Consider the following 27,622-nt stretch of genomic DNA (forward strand, 5'->3'; position numbering starts at 1 on the left):
TGATATTGAATTATTGTCCAGCCCTACGCTGAAGTATAATAATCATAAAAAATGAAAGAACTAATAAGATATTATTACAATCTTTCAGCAGAACAATAAACATTTCACAAAATGATTGTGAGTATGAGTATTGGCAGCTCACATAAAGGAATATGCAGCAAACTCAACTTTAATCTACAGCATTTGTTCTCATATGTCAAGCCAAATTGCATGTGTAAAACCACAAGGTATGAAAATGCATGGGGACAGGGCCTAAAATGAACTCACCAAGCAGTAAATGCAAATAAAAATTGGTGTTGGTGCAAGGCCGTAACCATGTCTTGAGCATTGGTGGGTGGGGTTGGGGTGGGGGGTTGTCATTGGTTTTAATTTACCCTTGTGCAACCTTATGGAAATTTCTGTCTTTTTAAAATAATTTTCCCTGTGTTAATGCCAACTGCATACATTTCGGCACAGGTGTGTATTTTTATTGGAATTTAAACATTTCACCCCATTTCCTTTAATAAACCTAGTTTGCTCTAATAACACAAAATAGTTATTCTCAGGACCTTAAGGACAAAAATGTCCCCATTGAAACCCATAAAAACTACATTTCTTAATCCCAGGGCCATTTAAAGGCACAGTATGTAATGTTTTTGGATTCTGCGTTCCCCCACTAACACATGATCGGAAGCACTCGTCTGCGGCAAAATAAAAGCTCTGCGTCATCAAGCTACGCCTCAGTTTTGAATAAGAGACCTCGAGCGGCAAAATAATAAACCAAAAAATTATGCAATCTTTGTTAATAGGCTTTCATTCTGTTGGCAAGGCTTCTAACTTTTAAATTGTATATTTTTTTTTTACCAGATGAAAAACTGATAATTTCAGTTTTACAACTCAGAGAAACTGATAATTTTGCAGTGGTCTCTTAATTTTCTCCAGAGCTGTATTTCTTTTTATATGCACACATTTACTCCTATTCGTATGTCTAACGTCACATTAAATTCAGTAATGATTTACATGAATAATGAAAATAATGTCATATTTTCAAATGAAAATGGTGGAATTTCATAAGAATGTTGCTTAGGTTGCTTCTTTGGATATTACTGTCAGTCGCTGAACGTTCACGCACACTTTCAAATGCTATAACTAAAGCATTGAGTTGGAATTCACACTAAGCCCTGCCTTCTTTGATTTGATTGGCCATCTCACTCATTCTGACAGTGACAAAGGCAGACCAGCCTAAACATATACCATCCTAACATCCTTTTGTCATCCTAACAACAAACAGGGCTGTGTGATGTGAAATGCAGTAGGGCTGTGCAATATATCGAAATTATCGAAATATCGCAAATGTACATATCGCAACAGCATGCGATATCTGAATGATTTTAATAGGCTACTTCAACATTGTGAAAAATGTACGATTTAGGTCGACGCATACAGCAGAGAATAGACTGGGCACACGACTGTTACTTATGGGAGTTGCTTGACCTTATAAAGAGTTATTAAACTCAATCGTTTGCGAAAAACAATAACTTGCAGTCTCACGCTGTCTGACACACACACACACACACACCGAAACGTGAACGATTCGTGACATAAATGTTTGCTAAAACACTGCTGGTGACTTTTAGAAGTTGTAGCGATGGTTTCTTTTCCCAGAAAGAATGTGAAACACAAATGGTTTCATTTATTCATTTTTAAATATTTTTTTAATACATTTTACACTATAATAGTAATATCGTATTGCATATCGAATATCGCACTATTTAAAAAGATCTTGCATATCGCATTTTTCTTCAATATCGCACAGCCCTAAAATGCAGCATCAAAAATATCAAATATTGGGGGGAACTTGCAAGTTCAAGTCTTGTTCATGCAATTATCTTAAGATGGGAAAGGTGAAAGTCTATTAATATTATAAAAAATGACACTTCTTCACCATTCAATTTCATCAGTCTGATAAGCAAAGCTTTAATTGATGTTCCACTGCGTTGACTCACCAATGCGTGTCTGCACAACCGCATATACAAGCATGTTCTGCTTCAATATACACGTCCCGCTCTATGTAACTACACAGGCTGCCGCTTTAATCTTTGATGAGCTGAGAGCCACCACGAATGGCAGAGCCCTCAATCTAACTTGACAACTCAGTAAAATACATTTCCCAAGAGCTCAGGGTGAAATCACAAGCTTTCGCGCTGGATCGGTCACTTTTCAGCTCCAGCACAACATTAGTAGTCCCTGCACTTACAGTCATAAATGTCAGTTTCCCACAGACTTTTTAAGGTGCCAAGAACATGATCTAACGCACAGAAACAAACAAGAATGAAGCTGAAGGAAAACCACACTGAAGCCACGGTCAAGGTCAGGGCTCGACATTAACGCTTGTCTGGGACGAGTGGATCTTTTGACGGGGCAAGTGGAAGCGAGTTTTAAATAATGTATTATTTCCTTTAGCTGAGACACTTCAGATGTGCACTGTTCATCATGGTGGGTTTGAATCGCTTGAAATATGATTGGTATCACTTCCAGTCTTACAACTTACAATGTGCAGCGCGAGTCTGTCATATAGACTACATAAAATCTTAATGAGATAATTGTGTGTTTGGGACATGGCTTTTAATGCTGAGACTTGTTTTTGTCATTAGGCTTTCAAAAATGATACATTTACATTTAAATGATATCCTTTTTTTATTTAGATTTAATAGCCAATATATCAGTTATCAGCTTTCAAATATAAAGAATAGTCTATTATTGGTATAGGTGCATCCTTAATTATGGTTAAAGCTCCACTGTGTGATATTTTCCCCCATCTAGCGGTGTAAAGGTATCTGACCATCCAGTGAATATTAGTTTCTGTTCCTCTCAATTCTGATTTCGTTTTAACTCCTACGGTGGCCGATTTAGTCCAAGATTAACTTGGAAACCCCTCTTTACATTCGACACGGTGCCATCGAGTGTTAAAACACGAAAGGCGAAGCTTGAATTTACGGGTATGTCCCTCTTTGGCTACTGTACTTTCAAGATGGTTGAGCAACATGGCGACCGGCATTCGAACCCCTCACCTGTATGTATTTTCAATGGCATATTATAAACTTACGAGAATACTTTATTACTTGAAAGAAGTAAATATACATTAATGAGCACATATATTTTTGAAAGAACTAAGTGTTTTTAGCTAAGAATAAATTAAAAAAGTTACACAGTGTAGCTTTAACTAAAACTAACTCAACTTTATAGGGATGTGAATATGAATAAAAACTACAATAGTAGCTAAAAGTCACGTCAATCGGAATGAATTGGCCAGATCTGATTCAAATTTAATTTGGATTGTAATGGGTGGTTTATTCCTTTTGTAATCCGATCGAGAGGACGTATAAACACTTGATCAGACTGAAAATCAAAATGGGAAAGGGCTACACATGTGCAATGACGTAGAAATAGCGTAATAATGTATGGCACGCAGAACGAGCTGTTCTTCCTGTTGAATAAAGTGTCCTATTAATGATTGTGCCGTCATTCTAAAATTCTCTTTCCACTCTTTCCACCCCGTCCTTCGGATGAGACGTTAAACCGAGGTCCTGACTCTCTGTGGCCATTAAAAATCCCATGGCACTTCTCGTAAAAGAGTAGGGGTGTAACCCCGGTGTCCTGGCCAAATTCCCTCGATTGGCCCTTACCAATCATGGCCTCCTAATAATCCCCATCCACTGAATTGGCTCTATCACCCTCTCTCCTCTCCACCTATCGCTGGTGTATGGTGAGCGCACTGGCGCCGTTGTACTGTGGCTGCCGTCGCATCATCCAAGTGGATGCTGCACACTGGTGCTGGTTGAGGAGAGACCCCTGACATAAGTGTAAAGCGCTTTGGGTTTACAGTAGTACATATGAAAGCGCTATATAAAAGCCTCATTCATTCATTCATTCAGTCATCATCTGTGAAGTGGAGCAGGACAATGTCCCACTAGGCCTAGTTTCGGACTCTTATTCATAGATGTCTTGTTTTGGGCGCGGGGTGGGGCTGAGTTACTGCATGATAAATTTAAGCAGCACGACATAATGGTTCACATGCTCATCGTCGTCGCCTAATTAGTACCCAAAAAAGAAAAATATTAAGTATGCTTTTTAAAACAAAGAAAAGGACGTAGTTAGTATGCAACAACAGCAGGATACTGTATACTCAGTTTTCACTCACTGAAAAGAGCAAAACAGCCATAGAACTGCAGCACAAACCTGTCAATTTTCCGTCTTAAAAACTAAAATATATTAACAAGATGCAAGTTTTGGGCACTTATGATCCATATACAGCACCTGCTGCAGTATTTCAATCACTAAAAACATCAGTGGACATTTTTAAAACGCTTAACGTGAAAAACACTATAGGGAGAGTTGCACCAATAAGGATTCAATTAAGCAAAGTTTAAGACTAATCAAGGATTTGTTGAGCTGGGTTTTATTTTAAATCGAGTTGCGTTGAACCACTTCACATTAAACACAGATTAGCCATGTAGAAAGACTGTTAGAATTAAAGCACTGATGGGGATGAACCGATGCCAGGCTAAAGAATCATCATTAGTCCAACACACCCTTAAAGTGATATTAAAAGATTAAATTCCGTTTACACCCTTTTTGATGATGCATAGCCTACTATATAGGCGAGTAGATGAGCCAAGAATATGAATATGTTTTCTTTATAATGTTTTTTGATGGGAAAAAAACGCTTAAAAGTGCACTATGTAAAAAAATAAATAAATAAAAAAATCAATAAAATATCTAAAAAACTAGACCAGTGGTATATATTTTGTTCAGTTGAGTACTTACAATATCCCAAATGTTTCCAACTATTTGTAAATCGTGGGAAAATTGCTATTTTAACCAATGAACCGGACCGTGTGAGGGAGTCGCCTGTCAGTGGCGTCATCTCTGCGTTCCCCTCGGTTTGCGGTTTTATTCTGCAGAAGCGCTTTACTCTCACTGCAGTGTGAACAAGAGTCACAGCAGCCACTGAGCAAACGCACAGAATAACGTCAGAACATCATCTCAACACACTCAGATGTGTCTGATATGATAAACAGAGCTGAGTTCTCTCACACTCATGACCGGAAAAGAGGAAATGGCGCCGGCGACTGTGGCATAATGAAAGTCCCGCCGCTCGCGAGGCGTGTGTTTGCGTAATAATCGCTCCAGCGGCCGTGCTCAGCTCCTCAACACTCACTCCTGCTCTGCTTCACACTACAGTAACGCTAATAATCACATTCATCAACATGATTTCTGCCCGAGTCCGATCCCGATTCTTTCCCACTGGCTTTAAGGTAAAGAGCATGTCCCGAGATTCTGGGCTTAAAACATGGCGTCATCAAACTACGTCTTTTTTTTTTTGAATAGGCGACCTCTAGCGGACGGAAAAGTTACATACTGCAGCTTTAACGAGAAACCTTGTGTTGCATTAATATTAATATTTACTGTGTTCATTTGCTTTCCTTTACAAAGCATGCAAAATAAATAAGGTCTATATTGAATTTGGTTGTTTTAATATCACCGTCTTACTATATTAAAACTTAGTACAAATGTGTAAAAATGACTGGTGGGCGATGGAGGAAAGCTTTGTTTTGTCCTCCAGGTAGGAGTTCCTATATGTGTGTGACGTCATGTAAAAACTATGAATTCATGAAGTGTGCGCATGTGAAAGGATCAGAAGCTTGTTTCATATAAATGCACACATCAACCCCATCACTTTATTTAGTGTTCATGTAAACACTACGGATTCATCACTCAGAATGAATTAATTTAGATTGAAGCAAAAGGTGCCCCATGTAAACGTAGCTAGTGATTCTAAAATAACCCTGTTCACAGTCGGTCAGGGAAGATCGTCCTGGGGTTTCTAATTTGAATGCAATCAGCTCTTCTCTAAAGAGAACACATATTCATCGCCAATTAGACAGAGGTAGGCTCGACGGGACGTTTCTAAACATCTGCAACCGTCTAATTAATCCTGTTAATGTGAAACTGAGCAAACCCAGTTAACGTAAGAGTGAATATCTAGGAGGAACAGGAGTCACTTCTTTTGGGGGGGAAAATGTAAATGTTGAGCAAATGTCAAACCGTCAGGTTTCAGGCTCTTTGTAGGACGTTGGGTGAACGATGGCAATGAGTCACATTTAGAGACGTGAATTTATTTAAAAGCTAAAGAGGGACCTGGGGATGCTGGGTAAATTCATGTTTCACTGATGTACTTTAATCCAGTGTGTGTGTGTGTGTGTGGGGGGGGGGGGGGTTTGTCTCACACAGCTAAATTTTACCGCTAACTTTGCCTTCCTTTGAGAAATCTAATCTTGTCTGGATAGAAATGTCTGTGAGGTTTTTTTACACTTCTCATTTATTCTGACCTTCATCGAATACTGTTACTAAAGCTTAATTTCTCATTGCGCTGCTTGGTGCACCTTCCATATGAAGGTGAGTAAAATTACAGCTGCTGGTAATTGGTAATTCCTTTCCTTAATTACACACTTAACATAAAAATTATATAATTATGGGATAAGACATATATTAGTCTTGTTTGTTCCATGAAGCATCCAGAGCACTTCTATAGCTGGCACATCCAGACGTCCTTTGTTAATAACTGCAACCCAAATGTGGTTTATAAAACGAATCCTTTCAGGACAAGTGATAAGAAAGGGATTCCTCCTAATGGTACTAGGCAAAAATGTGTCTTTGGGTTTGTGTACCATCAGTTACAAGACGAAAACACTCAGTGTTGAGGATCAGAGGGTACCAGAAGTCATTAAAATAAAGTGCAGTAATTGCCTTCTTGTTTATCTAACAAATGAGCCCTGATATGTTCTGAGCGCAGTGACTTAGGGGCATTTCGACAGAGAGAATGACAGAGCAATTTGTTAGCATTATAATGGCACTCCAGTGAGGCTCTTTATGGGAACCTTCGCAATCTGGTCTTACAGATAATGGACAAGTGTCAATTTTCTTAAAGACTAAAGATCTCCATTAATCAGACACACGACGAGGGGTGATTACAACCGCTGTCTTTATCACTGAGGAACATTTGCAAGAATATGCGAGTTTAGCTTCAAAATGCTACATTAAAAAAATGCATATAAATAAAAGAATTATACGATACATTTTGGGAGGTTTAACCACTTCAGCTCTGCAGCATATTTTGAATAATTTGACGTATGCAAATTTAGACCCAAATGTGGGGTGCAGAGCTGAAGTGGTTACAGAAACATAAATACAGTATTGGCCAAACGTGATGTCCAGCCTAGGAAAATTGACATCGCCAATCAACGAATTCCATCGTTTTATTTGTGATAAATCAATGAAACATGCCAAATCATGTGGATATAGATTTCAGCCAGGCTGTGATCATGAACATGCAAAAAAAAAAAAAGAACACAACAAAATATTAATAACTGAGATTTGTGTTTTATCTATGCATTTGTTTGCATAGTAATATAAAACCTGAAGCTATAGTTGGCCTTATTGCCAAATAATTTCCTCAGGTGAATACCTTAACCTTTAGTGTTTTGTTTTTTCCTCATATTTAATATATTTAAAAATATATATCATCTTTTCCTCATATTTTGATGGTTTAATCGAAAAAAACAAAAATCCCCTCCTGACATCTCTTTTGCCCACTACAAAAACAAAACAGCATAATAGGAAAAACTTGCTGAAAACTACACCAAATGTTTATTTTTACATTAAACCTGTTCAAAATTAGATTTGTATCATTTTTAAAAAAAAATATTATGATGTAAAAGTGCAATACAAAGGATATTTTTGAACCATTTGTTTACTGAGATACAGCAAATTATGCCAGTATATTACAACGATATTATAATTTATAAATAGTTATATCTCTTTATAAATAGGGTTGAATGTCATTTGTTTTTTTTGTTTTTAAGTGGAAATGAAATGAGAAACACAAACCTGTGTTCTGATTCGGGCCGGTTAAATAGGTACCAGTGTCAGATTGGTACAGCAACCCTGTTTACAAATGACTAATAATAAAAGAAAAACAATAACTAACAAAATACACACAAAAGCACAGGTCGATTCAGATATCTACACAACAACAGATGAACATATAAACCACGCATACAAGGGATGAATATAGAAAAGGGTCATTTAGAAAAAACAGTTAATGATTTAGTAATAAAATGTGAGTGAAAAAAAGATGAGGATCAAGCTATTGTATCTCTTTCTACCTCTTTCACTATATCACTAAAATACAGATTTGAAATGAAGGGTAAAAAGGGTTTCCAAATAATCTAAAATTCACAATATATATTATTTTTCATCGACAAACAAAAGGACGTTACTGATCCGCTGTACAATAGATGGCCTTTCCACTTCTCATACACAGCTATTAGACACTATGCTTAAAGTAGACATGTGTCAATGAGTTTACAAATGTTGCAATACTAATGATATTTTATGTTGTTCCACTGGAGCATAAACCTCCCTTTAATGTATAATTTTAACCATTATATTTCTAACACACATTTTGAAATGTTTTTTTTTTCTGAATCACAGGTTTTGCGGTTTACAAACTACGCAAACTCTCCTTTGTTAGCCGCCATGTGTGCAGAAATAAGATTTCAGTATGATTGACATTAAGTGTGCAGAGACGGACAGCAGAAATCCGGTGCCGTGAAATCCGTGACCTCTTCTAGGTCAGCTTTCAGCACTAACTCTCCCTGTACTGACCAACCTTAAAAATACACCAAAGACACACTCATTCACCAAACTATTGTTGCTCGGGCCATGTAGCAATCAGTGTTAATGAGAAAATGGAGTTGAGACTAATGAAAGAAGCCATTTGAGAAATCAAGATGACCTGACTTAGATGAGCAAGAGGGTACAAAATTAACATTAACCAGGAGCTAAAGGCTAAAACTGGGTTTGGAAAAACAAAAACAAAACTGAACTACTGGCCAGTGAACAGAATGACTTTTCAGGAATTGCACCTAAACAAAGAATTTTTAGAAAGTAGAATATGTTTTTCAACACAAATATTTAATATCCTTACGGATAGATGACTAGGGTGGAAGAACACTTAACCACCCCAGAATGCAATTACTGGCTGTCACATCCAAACAAATAAATTAGGGCTGGGTAAAAAAATAAAAAAAAGATTTTAATCGATTCTCATTTTCACAAACCGATATTGATTCTTAAATCCCGAGAATTGATTAGTCTATCCTGTTTTCAGATGAATGAACATTGTAGTGCTCCTCCCATACAATAAATCACAATAATATTTGTGCTGTTACAATATGATATGAAAGTCTCAGATTTCATCTAAATCTATTTTTATTACGAAATTCAAAAAAATAGTCAGCTAGAAAAATGAATTTTCAAAAAAGGAGCATTTGCTAAATATATGCACCATATTACAAATTCATCGTAATTTTTAATGTTCTTCAATATTTAATGCATGTTTGAATAAATCTGACAATGTATGACAGCCACCATTTAAATGTTAATATTTCAAAAAACAAATTGGAGTAGAAAAATTATTATGTAATTGTAAAGTTAATAATATAACTTTTAAACATCATTGAGTGTAATTTAAGTGGTTGTATACAAATCAGTTCATTTTAACCTTCACTATTATAGTACCGACTGACTCCCATAGTTTACAGCATTAGTTCATTGTTGTTTTCATTGAGAAAATTTGTCATATGTTACCTGATATCTAAAATAATACACAGCCCCAATATAAATGTAATGGCCAATCAGATGCGTTTAAATTAGTTTATAGGCTTATCAGAAACAACAACTGTTACAACACTCATAATAACAAGCTGCAGAAGAAAAGCTAAAACACTATTAATAATGTAATTGTTTTAAATGGGTTGCCCACAAGAATATGGCCTTTTACACAAAATAAGAGGTGTAATATACTACGATATCAAGGCAAGTAATGGACAATTATGACAAACCCCAAATGATTTAGTTTAAATAATTAATTAATTTGGACAACGATAATTTAATACAACAATGCAAATAGTCTCATGTTCAACAAAGCAGCATTTATTGGATCAAAAACAGTAAAAATAGTGAAATATTATTACAATTTATAATAACTGTTCTCTATGTGAATCTATAGTAAAGTGTAATTTATTCCTGTGATCAAAGCTGAGTTTATCATCATTACTCCAGTCTTCAGTGTCACATGATCCTTCACTAATCATGCTCAGATGAGGATCTATGATCAACGAAAGTTCCCAGAACCAACATCTTAATGTGGGTCTGGCTTGTCAGGCTAATTTAAAGGGGTGATGAATTAAGAAATCAAATATCCCTGGAGCTTTTGATTAGGGCTGGGCGATAAAACGATAACGATAATTATCACAATATAATTTTCCTAGATAAAACGATAACAACAGTTCGATAAATTCTCGATATAATGCTTACGCGCTATGCGTAATGCTGCGCATGCGTATTGCAGATCGGGCTTCTGGGTGCTGCACGCGCTGCTGTTTACAGTCAGTGGCTGACAGGCTTGGAGGATCGGAGTGAAGTGGAGCGAGAAAAATGAGCAATAGTGAAGAAAATGCAGCGCTCACGACCAGCTCGGAGGACACAGATATCGTTGACAAATTAGTTCGCTCAACTTCAGTGGTTTGGAGATATTCTGGCGATCCCATCCGACATAAAACAGAGCAACGTGCGTAGGCTGCTTATCATAGGTTCATCACACGGGATATAAATATTAAATGATCGTGCTTCTTCGAAGTTCTTCCATATAACATTGAGCCCAACACAGCGGTAAATCTGTAAACTACATTCACGCACAGCAGGCTTATCACCCTATCGCTACCAAACTATAATCACTAAAACATCGGACTTGTACATCGTTATCATTATTGTTTGTCTTTGTTGATGTATTAATGACTCAGCATCTCCTGTATCAAAACAGAAATAATTTCATCAAACTTCCTTGTTATTCAAAGAAAAGCTTTTATAGACACCAGGCCCAGAAAACGATCGTGTTCGCAGCTTGACGTCATCGACTGACGAAGCGCCTCTACAGAATAATAAGCACGTTTAATTCAGTAGCCCCGCCCACAGACTCATCGGATCACGCTAGCCAGCACCAATAAACATGCAGAGGAAGATTAAGATATTGCGCTATTCCTGGTTGTGGAAGAACAGTCGCTGCATAAGCTTCCTTCTGATCCTAATATTAGGAATGAGTGGTTGAACTTTATTTTTAATGAAGCTCCAGCTCACGTGGTAAAGACATGTTCACTTCGGTTCACTGTGGGATCGTTTGTAAACTATTCACCGGTCGATGCTGGATTTGGATCTGACAGGAATGGTGCAACACACGTGTGAGTAAAACGTGTTTTTATATGTAATAGTATTGCATTGTTATAGATCGTTTAGCTTATGTGTGCGTGTCTAACATAGCATTAGTTACCTTTAGCACGCTGGACTCAGACATGTATGGGCCAGGGCTCGCAAAGCCCAACGTCCTTGTGTGTTTTCCAGACGGGGTACCAAAACGGAAGCCCGTCGGTAGGCTGATGAATCTTGTAATATTCCTTTCTTGTTCTGCTATTCTCTCTCTCTTGACGTGACATTTGAAGGGCGCGTTCACGCACGTGTATGTTGCCGCTTTCAAAAAAAAAAGCACAGTTGCCGCTTTCAAAACATCCCCTCCTTCATGTGAACTGAACTGACAGGAGCTGAAGCTCATTAAATATGCAAATCTTCTCCAATCCTAGCCGTGGGCGTTTACTTCCAAGTCTCCAGTGACACGCCCATCAAAACCCAGCGTTCAGTAGAGAGCCTCAAAACCAGTGTAGAAAATAGCCTATGAGTTATGATGTTTTTGAATGTAAAAACCACACAAAACGTCATTAGTTGACCTCAGACAACAGTATAAAAAAATTTAAAAGCCAGTTCATGACACCTTTAATGATTATTATTAATGTTGAACAATTTTTTCAAGGATTAGTTGCTCAAAAACACATCATTTATTTGAAATAGAAATCTTTTGTAACATTATAAATTTCTTTTCTGTCAAATTTGATCACTTTAATGCATCTTTGCTGAATAAAAAATAAAATAAAATGTACTGACACCAAACAACTTGAAGATTTGTGTGAGGTTAACTTTGAACACTGGGATCATATGCTCCTCGTCATTAATTAAAAATCGATAAATTTCATCGCCTGCTTGATTCCCTGATGGATAGTTACAGATGCACTTCCATCCCCACACACACACCCTCCGTCGCTGGAAAATACAGTTGTCAAAATGTGTTTTCTGTCAGGGAAGTGCATGAGGAAGTGTAACATGCATAAGCTGCCATCCAGCTCCTTTACACAAGACACACAGATGGTTTCTTAAAAATTTGAGCAACCTCTGCACAAAAGGGTGGAATCGATCAGAAAAAGGTGACATTAGACAATACTGTTACAAAATAATAACCAACATGACTATGACAGCACCATCATACCAAAGAGAAAAGAATCCAGCAAAAAAAAGCACGCCACGTGCCGAAACAAAAGCACTCAATTATTTAAAATACTTCCAGCATCCATCTTCTTTTTCTGTTTTGAGACAAACATTCAGCAGTGTATTGATTTCCCAAAAGGTCTGGAAGTCTGAAGTCTACATTCAGAGGAATACAAAGCAGGTCTCGGAGGATTGTTCGGAAGTGCGTTTGCTCGCTTAAGTATGCCACCCTACTAATGGCGCACACACAGAAGGAGTTTTATTCAAGCATTCGCTGTTCATACAGTCAGCCGTGCTTTCAATTAGCACTTCAGAAGGTAGTAGCACTACTCGAGTAGTGTGAAGAGTCTAGAAACTCCCACTTTCGCAAACGCATCAGCACAGTCACTCGACTCTAAGATGACACCCTCAGCTCCAGCTGGACTCTTCATTACAACGCCACACTGACCATGTCAAAGCTCCAGAGCTAGCCTGTATGTTTTGTATGTCCTTTCTAATTAGCTGTCTGTGAAGAGATTTAAGAGGACAGCACTCCCTAAAGCAAAGGATCTCTGCCAAGTAGCAGCATTCAAGTGCCCAAAATCTCTCAAGTTGATGAAGCCTGTATAATAATATCTGGTCTTTCCCATTATGCACAGCAAGTCTGCTCTCAAATTTTAAGTTTGGCCCTGGGATGCAGATCGTCAATGATTTATTATGCTGTCAAAGTCCATCAGATGTCTCCAGCTCAACTCCGTACTGGAGGAAATTATTCCGGTGTGGTGCGAGCCAACCTCATACAGCACAATTGATGATGCTCAGGTGGTAACATGGGGTATTTTCTCAGTAAGGGTATAACAAAACAATAGCATTACTGATTGACAGCAGAGCCATCCTCACATACAAAATGTCATCCTGCAATGTCAAGACGCAACTGTTGCCTTTTCCCTCCGTTTGTGTCACTTAAAATTCTCCACGGAGATCTAACTGTACAGCATCTTCAAGATCTGACCCAGATTGCCTCAATGAAGTAACGCTTGAAAACATTCACTTTCCCTCCATACAGTCAGACAATCCCCTAGACCAGAGTTTCCCAACCTTTTTTAATGCCACGGCACAGTTTTGATTTGTAAAAAGTCCCGTGGCACGCAACTAAGCACTAAAATAGAACAAAATTACACAACTATACATGGATTCAAATGGCATAATAAAACTAGTATGATATTTTAATATATTAAAAGTAGGGCCGGGAATCGATAAAAAAATTAATCTAATTAATTAATCGCATTTTAATCGCATATAAATATTTGACCTGAGAACAATGAGAAGTAATTTTTCACATGGATTTTAGTATACCATTGAATATTGACTGAATACATAAGCTTAATCAACAAAATATAGTTTATTTCAGTCCAGCAGTGCAATGTTTGCCATTAAGTGTAGGAAAAGCATATTTGTGATATTTGAGGCTCGATGTGCTGCGGTGATACACAAATTCCTTGTTGTATAGCTTGCACACAACCATGCTCTTGTCGACGCTTCCATCCTTTCATTTTTAAAACAAAATTTCCCATCCACGGGGCCGAGCAGAGCGGTCTCATCAGCTTCCTCGTTCATGTTCACTATGGTTTGTTGTTGTCGTGGCTCGTGAGTCGTGAGCGCTAGTTGGTGTTCCAGTATAATCGATCCGTCGAAACTCATTCATTGAAAAACGTTCTGCGGTGCAAAAATAAGTGTGGTTAAAATTGTTATTTATTTTTTTGCGTAATTAATTAATCTTAATTAACGCGTTAAAGTCCCGTAATTAATTAATCTTAATTAACGCGTTAAAGTCCCGTAATTAATTAATCTTAATTAACGCGTTAAAGTCCCGGCTAATTAAAAGAAGTACTCACATTTAATGTGAACCTTGAGGGTTAGTTTACCCAAAAATGAAAATTAGCCCATGATTTACTCACCCTCAAGGCTTCCTAGGCGTGTATGACATTCTTCTTTCAGACGAGTACAATCAGAGTTACATCAATAAATGTCCTGGCTCTTCTAAGCTTTATAATGCCAGTGAATGTTTGTTTCGTTTTTTAAATCTATAAAAGTGTATCTATCCATCATAAAACTGCTCCGCATGTCTCCAGATGGTTAATAAAGGTCTTATAGACTAAAATAACCAGCTTCCAGTGGTCAGCAGTGCACAAGTCGACTTAATGGCGAAAGAGTACCAGTTACTCTGCCAGTTAGCATCTGGTCTAAGACGTGCTTTTTCGGCTGGTAAATAATGGCACAAACACCAGTAAAATAACGAGCGCAAACCTCAAAAAAATCACCTTTTATGATTTATTTAAATATTGTCATCCCATAAATATTGTGTCTGAAAGGGAAACTCCTACAAATGCATATGCAATAAGGTCAGCAACAAAAATAACCGTCCACACCTTTCAGCTTTTAGTAAATCCTGACATTATTTTTTTAACGGCAAAAGTTTTGCGCTGGTTCGCAAATGCGCAGATTAATAAAGACTAAGACTATTCTCTGCTCTTCAAAAAAAAAAAACATTAGCTTTTATGGAAATATAGTGTTTCAAGAGTGAAGAAAACGCTGTACTTACTCAAACATTAGTTCTTTATCTACCCTTGCATTGCAAACAAGCAGAGAAGGCGGTGATAGTTATGAGGTTTGACTGGCAGTTTGAAGAGCCAATGGGGTTGTGAGGTTTAGTCACAACCTATTTTAAATACTTTTCATTGGTTAAATATTTGTAGAACTATTAAATATACTTTTTTTTTTTTTTTTAATCTTTTTAAATCTTTTTTTGGAATTTGATCATTTTCCACAGCACACATTTGACAACCTGTGATGGCACACTAGTGTATGCTAAATAAATTGATCAGGTTGATGTGTGCATTTATATGACGCAAGCTGATCAGCATTGATTTTTTGACGTGTACACTGAACGAATATATTGAATTTGCCGCTGTTTGTGCATACTATTCTTCTACATTAGTCTGTGGATGAGTATGAAGTGAGGACTGATAGGACATTGTTCTGATCCACGTCACAATAGGAAAACTTAACAGGAGTTATTTTTTTAGTTTTCAGTCCGATCAAGTGTTTGCATGTTTAATCGGATTAAAAATTGGAACAAAATACCCCATTTGATCTGATTGAAATGTCATTCGGATCAAGCTTGATCGGTTTGATTAAAGTGTTTACATGAAGGCATTTCAGTGCGATTGAGTGGTCAATCAGATTACTAACAGATTATTTGGCTGCATTTAAACGTAGCTAGTGGTTACATACCGGCATGATGAATCTGATCTTCAAGCAAAAAGAACTGGATGAATATTTGAATGCTACCGACCCACAATAAGATTTCTGGCTTGTGATGCAGCCTGAATCCTAATCACATCGTGTTCATTCTCTGGCCAGAGAACTGGCTCCGTGACTGAGCCTGGTTGCTCCCAAGGTGTTTTTTTTTACTCTGTCACCTGATGGAGTTTGGGTTCTTGCCACTGTCGCCTCTGGCTTGCTTAGTCAGGACACTTAATATTCAACAATATTATTGATCTGACTGTAGTGACGCTGCTGTATGAGAACTGAACTGAGCTGGACAATGACATGATTTTACTGCTTTATAGATGTCAGGAACTAATTTAATAATTGAAAGTGAATCAACACTGAAGTGACTTCAGCTGAGCAACAGCCAAAATGCAAAAAGAGCTATACAAATAAAGGTGACTCGACTTGACAGTCCAAAGAGAGTGTATAAATCCGAAGAGAAGCTTGGTTAAGGGATGTGAAGCTAGTTACTGTCCAGGCTATCGCAGCACAAGAATTTCCCTTGAGAATCACCCTGCGCTCAGGTCAATAAGCTGACAGACAGGCCTACGGGCTTAATAGCTTGTGTGCCACCTTCCATCACAAGGGTCATGCATTTACAATTTGCTCAGGAGACATTAGGAGAGCAAAAATGAGAACTTCAACCAGGAATTAACAATAAGGATGACCTGCTAGCCCAGGGCAGTGTAAGAGTGTTTTGTAGGGTTGTGAATCTTTGGGTAGACAGCGAATCGATTCGATTCACAATTCATAGATTTTTAGCTTAATTTAAAAGTCCCATGGCATGACATTTTCTATTTATGAGGTTTTTCAACATTAATATGAGTTCCTCTAGCCTGAATATTGCCCCCAAATGGCTAGAAATGTTGATCGGTGTAAAGCGAGTTCTGGCTGTCTTTCTCTGCCTTTGAGAAAATGAGAGCCCAGACGAGCTGATCTTGAATTCTCCTTTTATGACGTCATACCAGGAAAGGTTTCCTCCCATTCCTCTGCTTTGCCCGCCCAGAGAATTAGTAGAGAATGGGTTCAGATTATCAGTCGATGTCAGCAGCACAGGCTTTACCATATGGATTCAACAGCACCGCCACAAACAGTGAGTAACAGTGTCCATTAATGCCTGATCTGGGATCAGTGTAGGGATGTCACAAGTACCGGTACTTCGGAACGAAGTCGGTACTAGGGGTTGAACGACTTCCGTTTTTTTAAAGTTGACATTTATGTGATGAAAGTCGAGTCGACGTCGACTAGTCGCTGCTGACGTCTTTAATGAACAAATAAGCCTGAACCTCGAGTTGAGACGCGAACTCGGGTCTTCTTGTGCACAGGACAGCTATGGCACATGACACAGCACTGCTCATAAGGTTATTAATCCTACATATCAGCTTCTGTATCAGTTATTTTGTCTTATGGTCGTTATATTTCTCACAGAGTTCTGCTCGTTCTGAATAAGATACAGATAAAGTATCACGATACAGATATGAATGCATTAGTGAGTGATTGTGTGAATTAATTCTACCTGCCAGCATCTCTTTAATAATAGTGAAGCTGAGTTTTAGTTAACAAGAAATATATGCTAGAACTTTTCAGTTTCTAAGGTATTTTATTGATAAATCCCAGAACAGTGTTGATTTCTGCGCTACTGAATGGTTTTGTGTGAGGTGCACACGATCGCCGCGGGACGAGGAGTCGGCTAAATATAAAAAATTAATTAAATAGTTTTTAAAAAAAACATTTAGCTGTGGTACCGAAATTGGTACAGAATAACGTAAAATTTGATTGTATTGGTACCGACTACTGGAATTTTGGTACCGTTACATCACTAGATTAGTGATTTCTGATGTGTAGCTAATCATTCAAGTCCACAGAGACTTTCTTTCTAAATCGTTTATTACTGTCAGTCCCGCCACTGGCCATCTTGATGCATCGTCTTGATGCGTCATTTCTGTTAGCAGCATGAAACAAATCTGTTATTTAAATGATTAAACTACAGAGAGCGATCAAAGAACACTCTTTATAATCTATGAAGCTGTCAATCACATCTGCACTCGTCCAAACTGCCGTTATAATGAATGACGCTGTTATGCTCAACATAAGCTCTTACTGTATTCGTGTTGATATTGTGTTTGTTTGTTAGTTGTGGTGAAAGCATTTTGTGAGAGAAATAACGTTGCAAAGTTCATAGAATAAGAATCGGCGTGACTGGGACTCGTGTCTATTCAGAGCTCTCAGATACAAACATTAACTCGCGCTCACAGCACTCTCAACAACTCGGTACAACAACACTTTCTCAGCAATCTTTCCCCAGATCTCCGTCTCTCTCTGGCTGGCAGTGCTGCACCTCACTAAACCCCGCCCCCTCCAAAGATGTCAGCCAATCACAGCAGACTAAACCTTAAAAACTAAAAAGCTAATATCAGGAAAGAAAAAATGACTTTTTCTAAATTATGACATGTTTTGATGTAAAAACCATACTAACAATATAAGAACACCTCAGGAAACATTATAAAACAATAAAACAATCCATGCCATGGGACCTCTAAGAACGATTTTTGCACATTCAGAACGATTCAATTCGAGACAATTCGATTCTGCATTTTTTATATGCATTCATTGAATTATTAAAATGCTTCCCCTAATGTGTTTTAGCCAGGGTGTGAATTGCAGAGACCTGTCGAAAATTAAGAATATGAGTAAAGGTGAGGTGATGCATCATCCGTGTAAAGCACACGGCACTTCCCTTTTTTCAGAGAGCGAGAGCGAGGGCAAAAAAACTTTTGTCCATTAGTGTTAGTTCATGTTTTTAATGATGCTACATAACATTATTCTATTAGCCTTTGTAGCCTTTTAATGGAATCTGTAGAAATTTACATAAGCCAAAATGTAAAAGTATTGTTGGTTCATGTTCGTGCTTGCATGGAGAGACTGGAATATTATGCACTTCCCCAACTAATCCTAAACTATCTTTTCCACACGAAATAGTAAGAAAATCCCTCTCTTTCTTCTCTTTATACGGAACATTTTCCGTATAACAATTCTGAACGCAACTTCATATATATATATATATATATATATATATATATATATATATATATATATATATATATATATAAAAATAATTTTATCATTCATAAAATGCATTGCTAAAAATAAAAATGGCTCAAGATGCCATTTTGTGTTAAAGTGACATGTGAAATCATTGGGAAATTAAAATTATGGGTTACCAATTGGAAAGGGCAATTCAAATTTTTAACTACAGTAACAGAAATATATATATTGTTCAGACTTATCAAATTTGAAGATGACATTATTTGAAGATGAAATTAGAAAATGACAGTACTGTACAACTCCAGCGCCTTAAGGAATTTCAACACATTCCTTGATGGAAGGACACAGTAGAAACAGTTACTTTACAATAACTTTACTGCAAATTAGACAACCGTTCACGGGGACATTTCTATGGTCCAGCCCCTGTAATTAGACGTGCCCTTGACCCGGATGAGTCAGGCAATGTTGTTACACAATACCCATAAATCTGAAAATGTTTCATTTTATAGCTGGAAAGTAATGCAAGCTCCTGGGTGTACCGGTCACAGGGTCATACACCATAATGAGGATGACAACACGAGCTTACGAATCTGAAAACCCCCTAAATACAACTGTGTTTCTGACAAACAAGCCCAACACAAACCAATGAAAAAACTGAGCTAGTTTAATTAGACTAAGTGCACTTTCTAATGCAAAGTAATGGCCTTTTAACTCCTGAGCATAACTGACTTTTGACAGCAATTACCCTCCAGACAGGAAGTGTATTGGACTGATGGTTTAACATGACAGAAATCTGAACAAACTGTAGCGCTGTCGAAATTAATCGTTTTTTCAATGCATCGCGATTAGGGCTGTAACGATACACCAAACCCACGATTCGGTTCGTATCACGATTTTTGACCCACGGTACGATACAAACCTCGATATGGGGGGGACAAAACAGTTTTATTCTGTACAGTATTCTGTAGCCTATTTTGCCGTCAATACCATATATCTGTATGGTCAATAGGCTACTGCCGACATTTTCTTTGCGGTACCAATAGGCAATATATATTACCATGAAGTATAGGGCCTCCTGTACATCAATACCAACAGAAGCGCCGCGTCAGACACGCTTCTGGTGTGCAAAGAAAGAGAAAACGCCACGCAGCCGCCCCACGGATGACACGCAACAGAAACGCCACGCTCACACCACGTTGCCAGCCGGTTGGGGAAGCTTCTTGAAACACTTACGGCAAATTTTGTGGGTCTTGTCAACTACACGATTGCCATCCTTGTTCTCCACCGGGTAGCTGAAATGTGGCCATACTGCTGACTTAAAAGTTGGACCTGGACAGGAAGGATAATTCTGGGAGTTGGAAGGGGTGTGTCACGATTCTGCCTCCTCACATCGCGATACAGGTTCGTGGACCTGCGTATTGCGATTTCGATTTCATATCGCATATCGTTACAGCCCTAATCGCGATGCAGATGAGGACGGTTTAGTATTGGTTTAGTAATAGACCATAACCGGTTATAATGTTACTAACGCTTTTCTGACGTTATTTGTCATGCACGTGTATTGTCGCGGTGGCACACAATGGCTGAGGGAGGCGAGACACGACAGAGTAATTAAAAATGCTCTAACTACTTTAAAAGCCGACATCTGGGCACATTTGGTCTTTAATAAACAACCCAGTAAGCACGACCTGGAGAACACACACGCAGTGTAAATCAAAGCTATGATTTATCAAAACTATTTCATTTACACTTGGACATATAAATGTGTCTCCTGCAAAACAGATATAAATCCGATCTTTATTAAATATGCATATAATGCTGGAATCAGTGTTTAATGCACAACAGATACGAGCTGTGTTTTACTGAACATCAGTTGATTTCACAATCATATTTTCCACAATATGAGCGAGCGTGGCAACAGCAACGGTGAGATCATTCAGTGTGTTTTCTTTTAATGAAGATGATTGTGAGCACCTACGACTTTACTTTTTGTTTAATCGTTTGTGTGTAGGGTTAATAAAGAGATGTTAGTCTGTGGCGATGTGTGCTGCATAGTCCTATCTGGCTATAACATGACATAGCCTATAACACACTCTCATACGTTTTTTGTTTTTTTAGCATTGTTGGGAGGAGTAAAATTTACATATATGGTTTCAACAACCAGATGAATTTAGACTTTAGTTTTGACTCTAAAGAGAACCAAACCATCTCCTGCAGTGGCTTTTAGTATTTTGTGTATTTAATGCTCCTGTTGTCTTCTGTGCCCAGACTTGAGTTTTGTTTGAAATGTTGCTTTATTAAACTTACCCACTTTCAAACGTTGATTAAAAAAAATAATGTATGAAGCTAGAATAAAATCGGTTCTTTTTTTTGATATTGGGTGCGTTTAGATGCACGTTCTTAAGCCAACTGTGCCTAATAAGCCGGCAATGATCATGGTCATGTAAACGCAGTAACCCGTTTTCTTTTATCGGAGTAAGGTCATAAACGGCATAAGCATAAACCGGTCGGGACAGGTCGTTTTTTGCCTCTTACCTCGATTTCGCACTGCATGTAAACGTAATAACCTGCTTTCTGTCGGCTTATTGAAGTGCGCATGTGTGATAGGTGAAATAAACGCAAACTTAGAGCATATTTAAATGCATCCAGACAGAGCGAGCGAGCGTTTTGCATGAAATAAGGACATATATCACAAACACAGACTCTTTTAAGACCCAGAACATTGTAAAGACATGTTTTCTTCTCATGCTGCAGAAGTAGAAGAGGTTCAGTCTAAACGCTGCATCTGGAAAAGATGAGGGATAATATGAGCCGTAAATCTCCAGCTGACACGCTTTATTAATATCACAACTGGCGAAACATTTGAAAAACTCCGAGTCAGATATATGGACATTATTATTGATGACGTCACTACAAGGAAATAACCTGGTTTATTAATAAAGTCATGTAAACGCGGTTTACTTGCGTTGTCAGTTTACTGGTGTGCATGTAAACGGGGAAAAACTGATTATTTCAATAAGCTAATTTTTTGAATTATCAGCTTAGTGGTGTGCATGTAAACGCACCCATTATTGCATGTTCAGATATTCATAACTAAATATCCTGGGGGCCATGACAGTTTTGTGGAAATGATCAAAAATGCTGGCAGTGGCTGGCACCTTTTTTAAAAACTTAATATTTTGTAAATAAAATGGTAAACTGTGTTTTTATGTGCAAACAAATCACTTTTGTTGCTTCATGAAATTGAGGTCAAACCACTGGAGTCACATGGATTACTTAAATGATGTCTACTGCCTTTCTGAGCCTTAAAAGTGGTAGTTGCATAGCTTGTCAATGGAGGGATAGAAAGCTCTCAGATTTCATCAAAAAGATCTTAATGTATGTTCTGAAGAGGAGCGAAGGTCTTACGGGTTTGGAACGACATGAGGGTGAGGAATTAATGAGAGAATTTTCATTTTTGGGTAAACTATTGCTTTAATGGGAACATTAGTAGAACGTTCTTAAACATTTTATATATGTATATGGCTGTCTATCAATCTATATTTCTATCTATCATATGTATCTATCTACCATACATCTATCTATTTATATATCTGTCTGTCCATCTATCTATCTATCTATCTATCTATCTATCTATCTATCTATCTATCTATCTATATCGATCCATCTATGTTTCTTGCTGGATTAGCCCAACTCAGTCTTACAATGATCTCTCTGGGCTGCACTCGGGGAATTAAACCCAACACTGTCATTACTCCTTATGAGCAATATACCGCTAGATGAGGGCAGGCCGCCCGGAAAGCCCACAGGACAAAGTGTTCTGTGTATTTAAGAGTAAAAATCCACCTCTGCTCGACCCCCACTGCGTTCATCAAGATATGTTCCGTTTGAAATGAACTCAAGAGACAAAAACATCTCGAGTCAGCAATGCCGTGCAATCAGTGACAGAAATCAAGAAATGGCAACCGAGTGGGCAGTGCTCCGGCACATTACTGTTAATCTCCGTCCGTGTATGGGAATGAGAGGACATGGTTAGAGGTTAGGTGAGAGAACGACACTTTGGCACATTAATTATGTTTGTTAGTGGAGAAATCTGTCCTCATGAGGACAATTCAAGGAGGAACAACAACTATGATTAATGATCAGTAAAACAGAACGGTGCCACACAGCAAAACTCTGAGACGGCCAATGACGACTAGCACTACTGACGGCTGGAGTCTAATAAATGACACCATTTAGACTGCCACATAACTTATAAATCAAAATATAATGCCAAAAGTTATAGAAATGGTTACACTCTTAACCAGCGATTGGGTTAAATGTTTGCTTAAAGTAAAACAACCAAATTGTTGGGTTAAAAGCACCCATTTACTGGGTTTGCCAATTTTCAACCCAACCTGGGTTGTTTTTAACCTAACGTTTTTTAGAGTGTGCTAATATTACTAATCATATATGCATAATGCATGTTTTTATTTTTATAGATTTAATAGTCTTTTTAAATAATATTATAAAAAACTCAACTAGAAATAAAGATAACAATTTAAAAAAAAAAAATCGCTATATTTGGTCGCAAAAATAACATCAGTCAAATTCTGGTAAACAACCACAAATGAACTAATAAATGCATAAACACAAAGCCATCATTTGCCACATACTCTCATACACAAGTGTTAGATACTTGAAATCACACGTGAATTTGCGTTGATTACGGCCAAGCAATATTCATATTGTACATAATTAGCCAGATTATATAGACATATAAGCCCCATATAACCCCCTATAGCACACTTTATTGCATTCCAGCATTATAGTCCATCTAATAAAATATATAAACAAGCAAAACGAACGACGAGTAGCCGTGATCAAATAGGCTTACGTTATGTTTACAAATATTAGCGTAATTAAAAAAACGTCACAAATCCCTGAGAGAAATATTGGAACTTGAAAAATAAATAAACAAATAAATAATAATAATATAATAAAAAACGATATGGATGTTGTTTTCTATTAGAGATTACAGTTCTATTCTAATTAGTAGCCTATCCTAATAATTAAATAATTTCATATCAAAACAATAGCGGGCGCGAGGATTATCACTTTCACTGAAGTCCTTTGACTTTAAAGTTCATTCAGTTCATTCTAGAGCAAAAAAGAACAGATTTCTTCCGGAGATGAACTGATCAGCACAAAGAAAGTGCACTTCACAAAAGCCCGTTCACACACCCATCTATCCCTCATGATCTTACCGTCTAAATCCCTGAAAAGACGACGGCCACGACATCCGTGATTTCTTCAGACCCGGTCGGTGACCCGTATCCACCGCGTAGGTTCGGTCCATTTTCCCCGGTGCTTTCAGGTAAGCTGTGTGTCGATGTGTGTGTGAATATCCCGCTGTCCCCCACTCTCTCTCTCTCTTCACTCACTGATGTGTAGCTACTGAGAGTTTCTGCGCTAGAGACGGTGAGGCGGGCGGCTGCTGCCTCCGCAAGTGTTCAGGAGGAGCGCGCGCACCATCCCCGCGCTGATGCTGCCGGTCACTTTCCCGCTCAGCGGGAGCGACCGTTATTTTAAACTGTCACTCTGACTCTGACTGAGGAAAATGCGCCTCTAATATTCAGCACCGTCACCTTCATAACAAAATGAATAACTTTAAAGGGTTAGTTCACCCAAAAATGAAAATTCTGTCATGAATTCCTCCCCCTCATGTCGTTGGACACCCGTAAGACCTTCATTTTCAGACACAGATGAAGATATTTTTGTTGAAATCCGATGGCTAAGAAAAGCCTTCATTGACACCAATGTCCTCTCTCGAGACCCATAAAGGCACTAAAGACGTCTTTATACAAAGCCCATCTCACTACAGTGGCACTACAATCATAAAGACACGAAAATAGTTTTTGTGTGCAAAAAAAACACTAAATAACTTGTATAGTGATGGCCGATTTCAAAACAAAGCTTTACACCATTATGAATCAGTGAATCGATTCATGATTCGGATCGCCAAAGTCACGTGATTTCAGCAGTTTTGCATTTTGACTATAGACTGTAAAAAAATATATGAATGTAGTGTCCGTGACGTCACCCATAGGATTCCGATAAGCCGCTCTGAAGCTTAAACTAGAGACAAGCTGGGCGTTGCCATCTTGCTAGCGCATCATCACGTCAGATAAAAGAAAATGGGCAAAGAGGCGGGGTGTGGGCAGAGCTTATGTGACGCAATGACTATAGACGCCATATAAATGGCTATCCACCTGTCACTCAAAGTAACCACACCCTTAATTATGCAGAACATTAAGGCTTTATATAACATAAACCAATGAGTTATAAAAAAAAAATTCACCACCCTCAGTTATCATGAAAGGCAAAATTGGCCGTATAGACCAAAACCACAATTTGTACCAGGCTGTAATCATGTTTTTTTTCTCCTGTAAAGTTGGGCTTTTTAACATGGAGCTCAATGAGATTCTGCTCCTTCTGCAGCCTGTCCCTAGTGGCCAGATGAGGAATTGCAGTTTACATTACTTCCGTATTGGCTTCAAGAGAGATCGCGGGAGGTTGCCGCTTGATTTTGACACACGACCTGAAACACAAATCGATATGCTGATTTATAACGGTTCGAAGCTTTGTTTTGAAATCGGCCCATCGCTATACAATTGTAACGCTGTCGCGTTCGGCGGCAATGTAAAACAGTAGGCTAGATCTTATTACACACAGGCAAAAGGGTTCACTTCAAATATGAAAGAAGTGGCATCGATGTGTTTTGCTGTAAAAACTGCAACAACAACAAAAGCGCAAACTAGGCTATATAATATTCTTCCATAAAACAAAGACTTTACACAGAAAGAAAAATAGCTATCTATACACACTCTTCCAACTTAGGGTGAAGTCGTAATACATTAACAATGTTTTAAGACAAATTGTGTTGTTTAATAGAAAACTATGAATGGCGGTGCAGGATTGTGAACAACTTTTATTAGGCTTTTAATCATATGTTTACAACAAACGTTAATTTTCTCTTAATATTCAACGATAATACATGAACAATGTGCCGCCCAGCCGCACCTCAAAATACACGCTTCTTTCAATAGGATGTGAAATGGAAATAGCAATAGCCTGGACACCACTCTGGCTCCGCCACTGCTTCCGACAACTCGTTGATTTTTCACAAATCAACAACTTTTATACATTTTGAAGCCTAAATGCAGTCATCAGCTGTAAAAAGCTAAAGGTATTATATAAACTAACTACACCACGGTCCCATGACTTCAACGTCACCAACACAAACTTACATCAACTCTTTCAGTTATTATGAAGAAGCGGACTCAAGAAAGGGGAGGCCCTGCGGGTCAAAGGTTTCTATTTTTAATTTTTACATATGGTTTTCTTATGCTTATGTTATCACTATTTTAATTCATTTAAAATGCCACTGTGTATGAAATGTGCTATATAAATAAACATGCCTTGCCTATTATCTAAAAAACAACCTTTTTCCCTTAAAGTTTGAGGTAGGATAGTTTGTAAGAGTGTGATTATAAAAGTGTCTTGAGCTTTGTGTTCACCACAGACCATATTTCAGCCATTTAAACAAAACAAAAAAACATTGAATTCATTCCAGAACTCCTTTCCAGGTTCAGCACAAAAATGCATCATCCCTGCACCACTCCATAAACACCGGCTGCAATGTAAACTAGTAGACTATTTGCTATTAAAAATGTTAAAATGTATATCAATATCTCTAATCCCAGTTTACTATTTCAATAAGAAGAATGACAAAAGTTATTTCATGGCACAGTTAACTAACATTTTCCACCAACTTTGTGGGTGGGCTCTTGAGACAAAATTTTCCTATGCAAATTAAAGTTTACTGTAGATTGACTAATATTCATAAGTTGATAAGTTCTATGATTGAACTGATTAATGGATAGAGGTCAGGTAGATCAAATCAAAGTGTGTTCGGTCTGTGATCTGTGAGATTGGGAAGATAGAATATGAAAAAAAAAATTTGGTTATGAATCTACATTAGAGTCAGACAAGTAAATCCTTTGAGGAAATAAAAAAGGTCACATTAAATGTGAAGTCACTGGTTGCCATTGATATTGATAGTTCATGAGCTGTTTTGATGTTTGGGTAAGAGACATCAGAGATTCACAAACTGACCTTCTTTGAACAAGGCCAAAATAAGGTCTGGAGTAAACATAGCTTGACGATAATTGGAAGTTTTGTTCTACAACATAAACCACACACACACTCACACACTCACACACCAAACATTATTATCTAGTTACTTATTTGAAACTTATTTTTTTTAAAGAGTCATGAACTGCATTGTTTTATTGTTTTATAATGTTTTCTAGGGTGCACGTATAATGTTAGTATGATTTTGACATTAAATTTCATAACTTTTAAAAAAGCATTTTTCCTTCACTGATTTTAGCTTCTGATTTGAACACTCAGTTTGAAGGGCTCTCTGTTGAACACTTGTTATATTCAGTTCTATGGCATTATATTCAGATCTATGGCATTATATTCAGATCTACGGCATTATATTCAGATCTACGGCATTATATTCAGATCTATGGCATTATATTCAGATCTACGGCATTATATTCAGATCTATGGCATTATATTCAGATCTATGGCATTATATTCAGATCTATGGCATTATATTCAGATCTACGGCATTATATTCAGATCTACGGCATTATATTCAGATCTATGGCATTATATTCAGATCTATGGCATTATATTCAGATCTACGGCATTATATTCAGATCTACGGCATTATATTCAG

General features: G+C 37.7%; 1 protein-coding gene across 4 annotated transcripts in view; it reads right to left on the reverse strand.

Annotated features, from left to right (window-relative positions):
* Positions 1–27,622, reverse strand: part of LOC137061888 (3',5'-cyclic-AMP phosphodiesterase 4D) — a 320,568-nt gene that overhangs the window by 199,017 nt on the left and 93,929 nt on the right. The window contains exon 1 of one of the 4 annotated variants that reach the window (XM_067432549.1): positions 24,078–24,289. The exons of 2 other annotated variants lie outside the window; for them this stretch is intronic. In XM_067432549.1, the coding sequence (XP_067288650.1) occupies positions 24,078–24,169 (92 nt within the window). In that variant the 5' untranslated portion in view covers positions 24,170–24,289. Of the gene's footprint in view, positions 1–24,077; positions 24,290–27,622 lie in introns of those variants that run through there. One more of the 4 variants, XM_067432553.1, reaches the window with a different exon arrangement.

Source organism: Pseudorasbora parva, chromosome 23, assembly GCF_024679245.1.
Source record: "Pseudorasbora parva isolate DD20220531a chromosome 23, ASM2467924v1, whole genome shotgun sequence".
Classification (NCBI taxonomy): domain Eukaryota; kingdom Metazoa; phylum Chordata; class Actinopteri; order Cypriniformes; family Gobionidae; genus Pseudorasbora; species Pseudorasbora parva.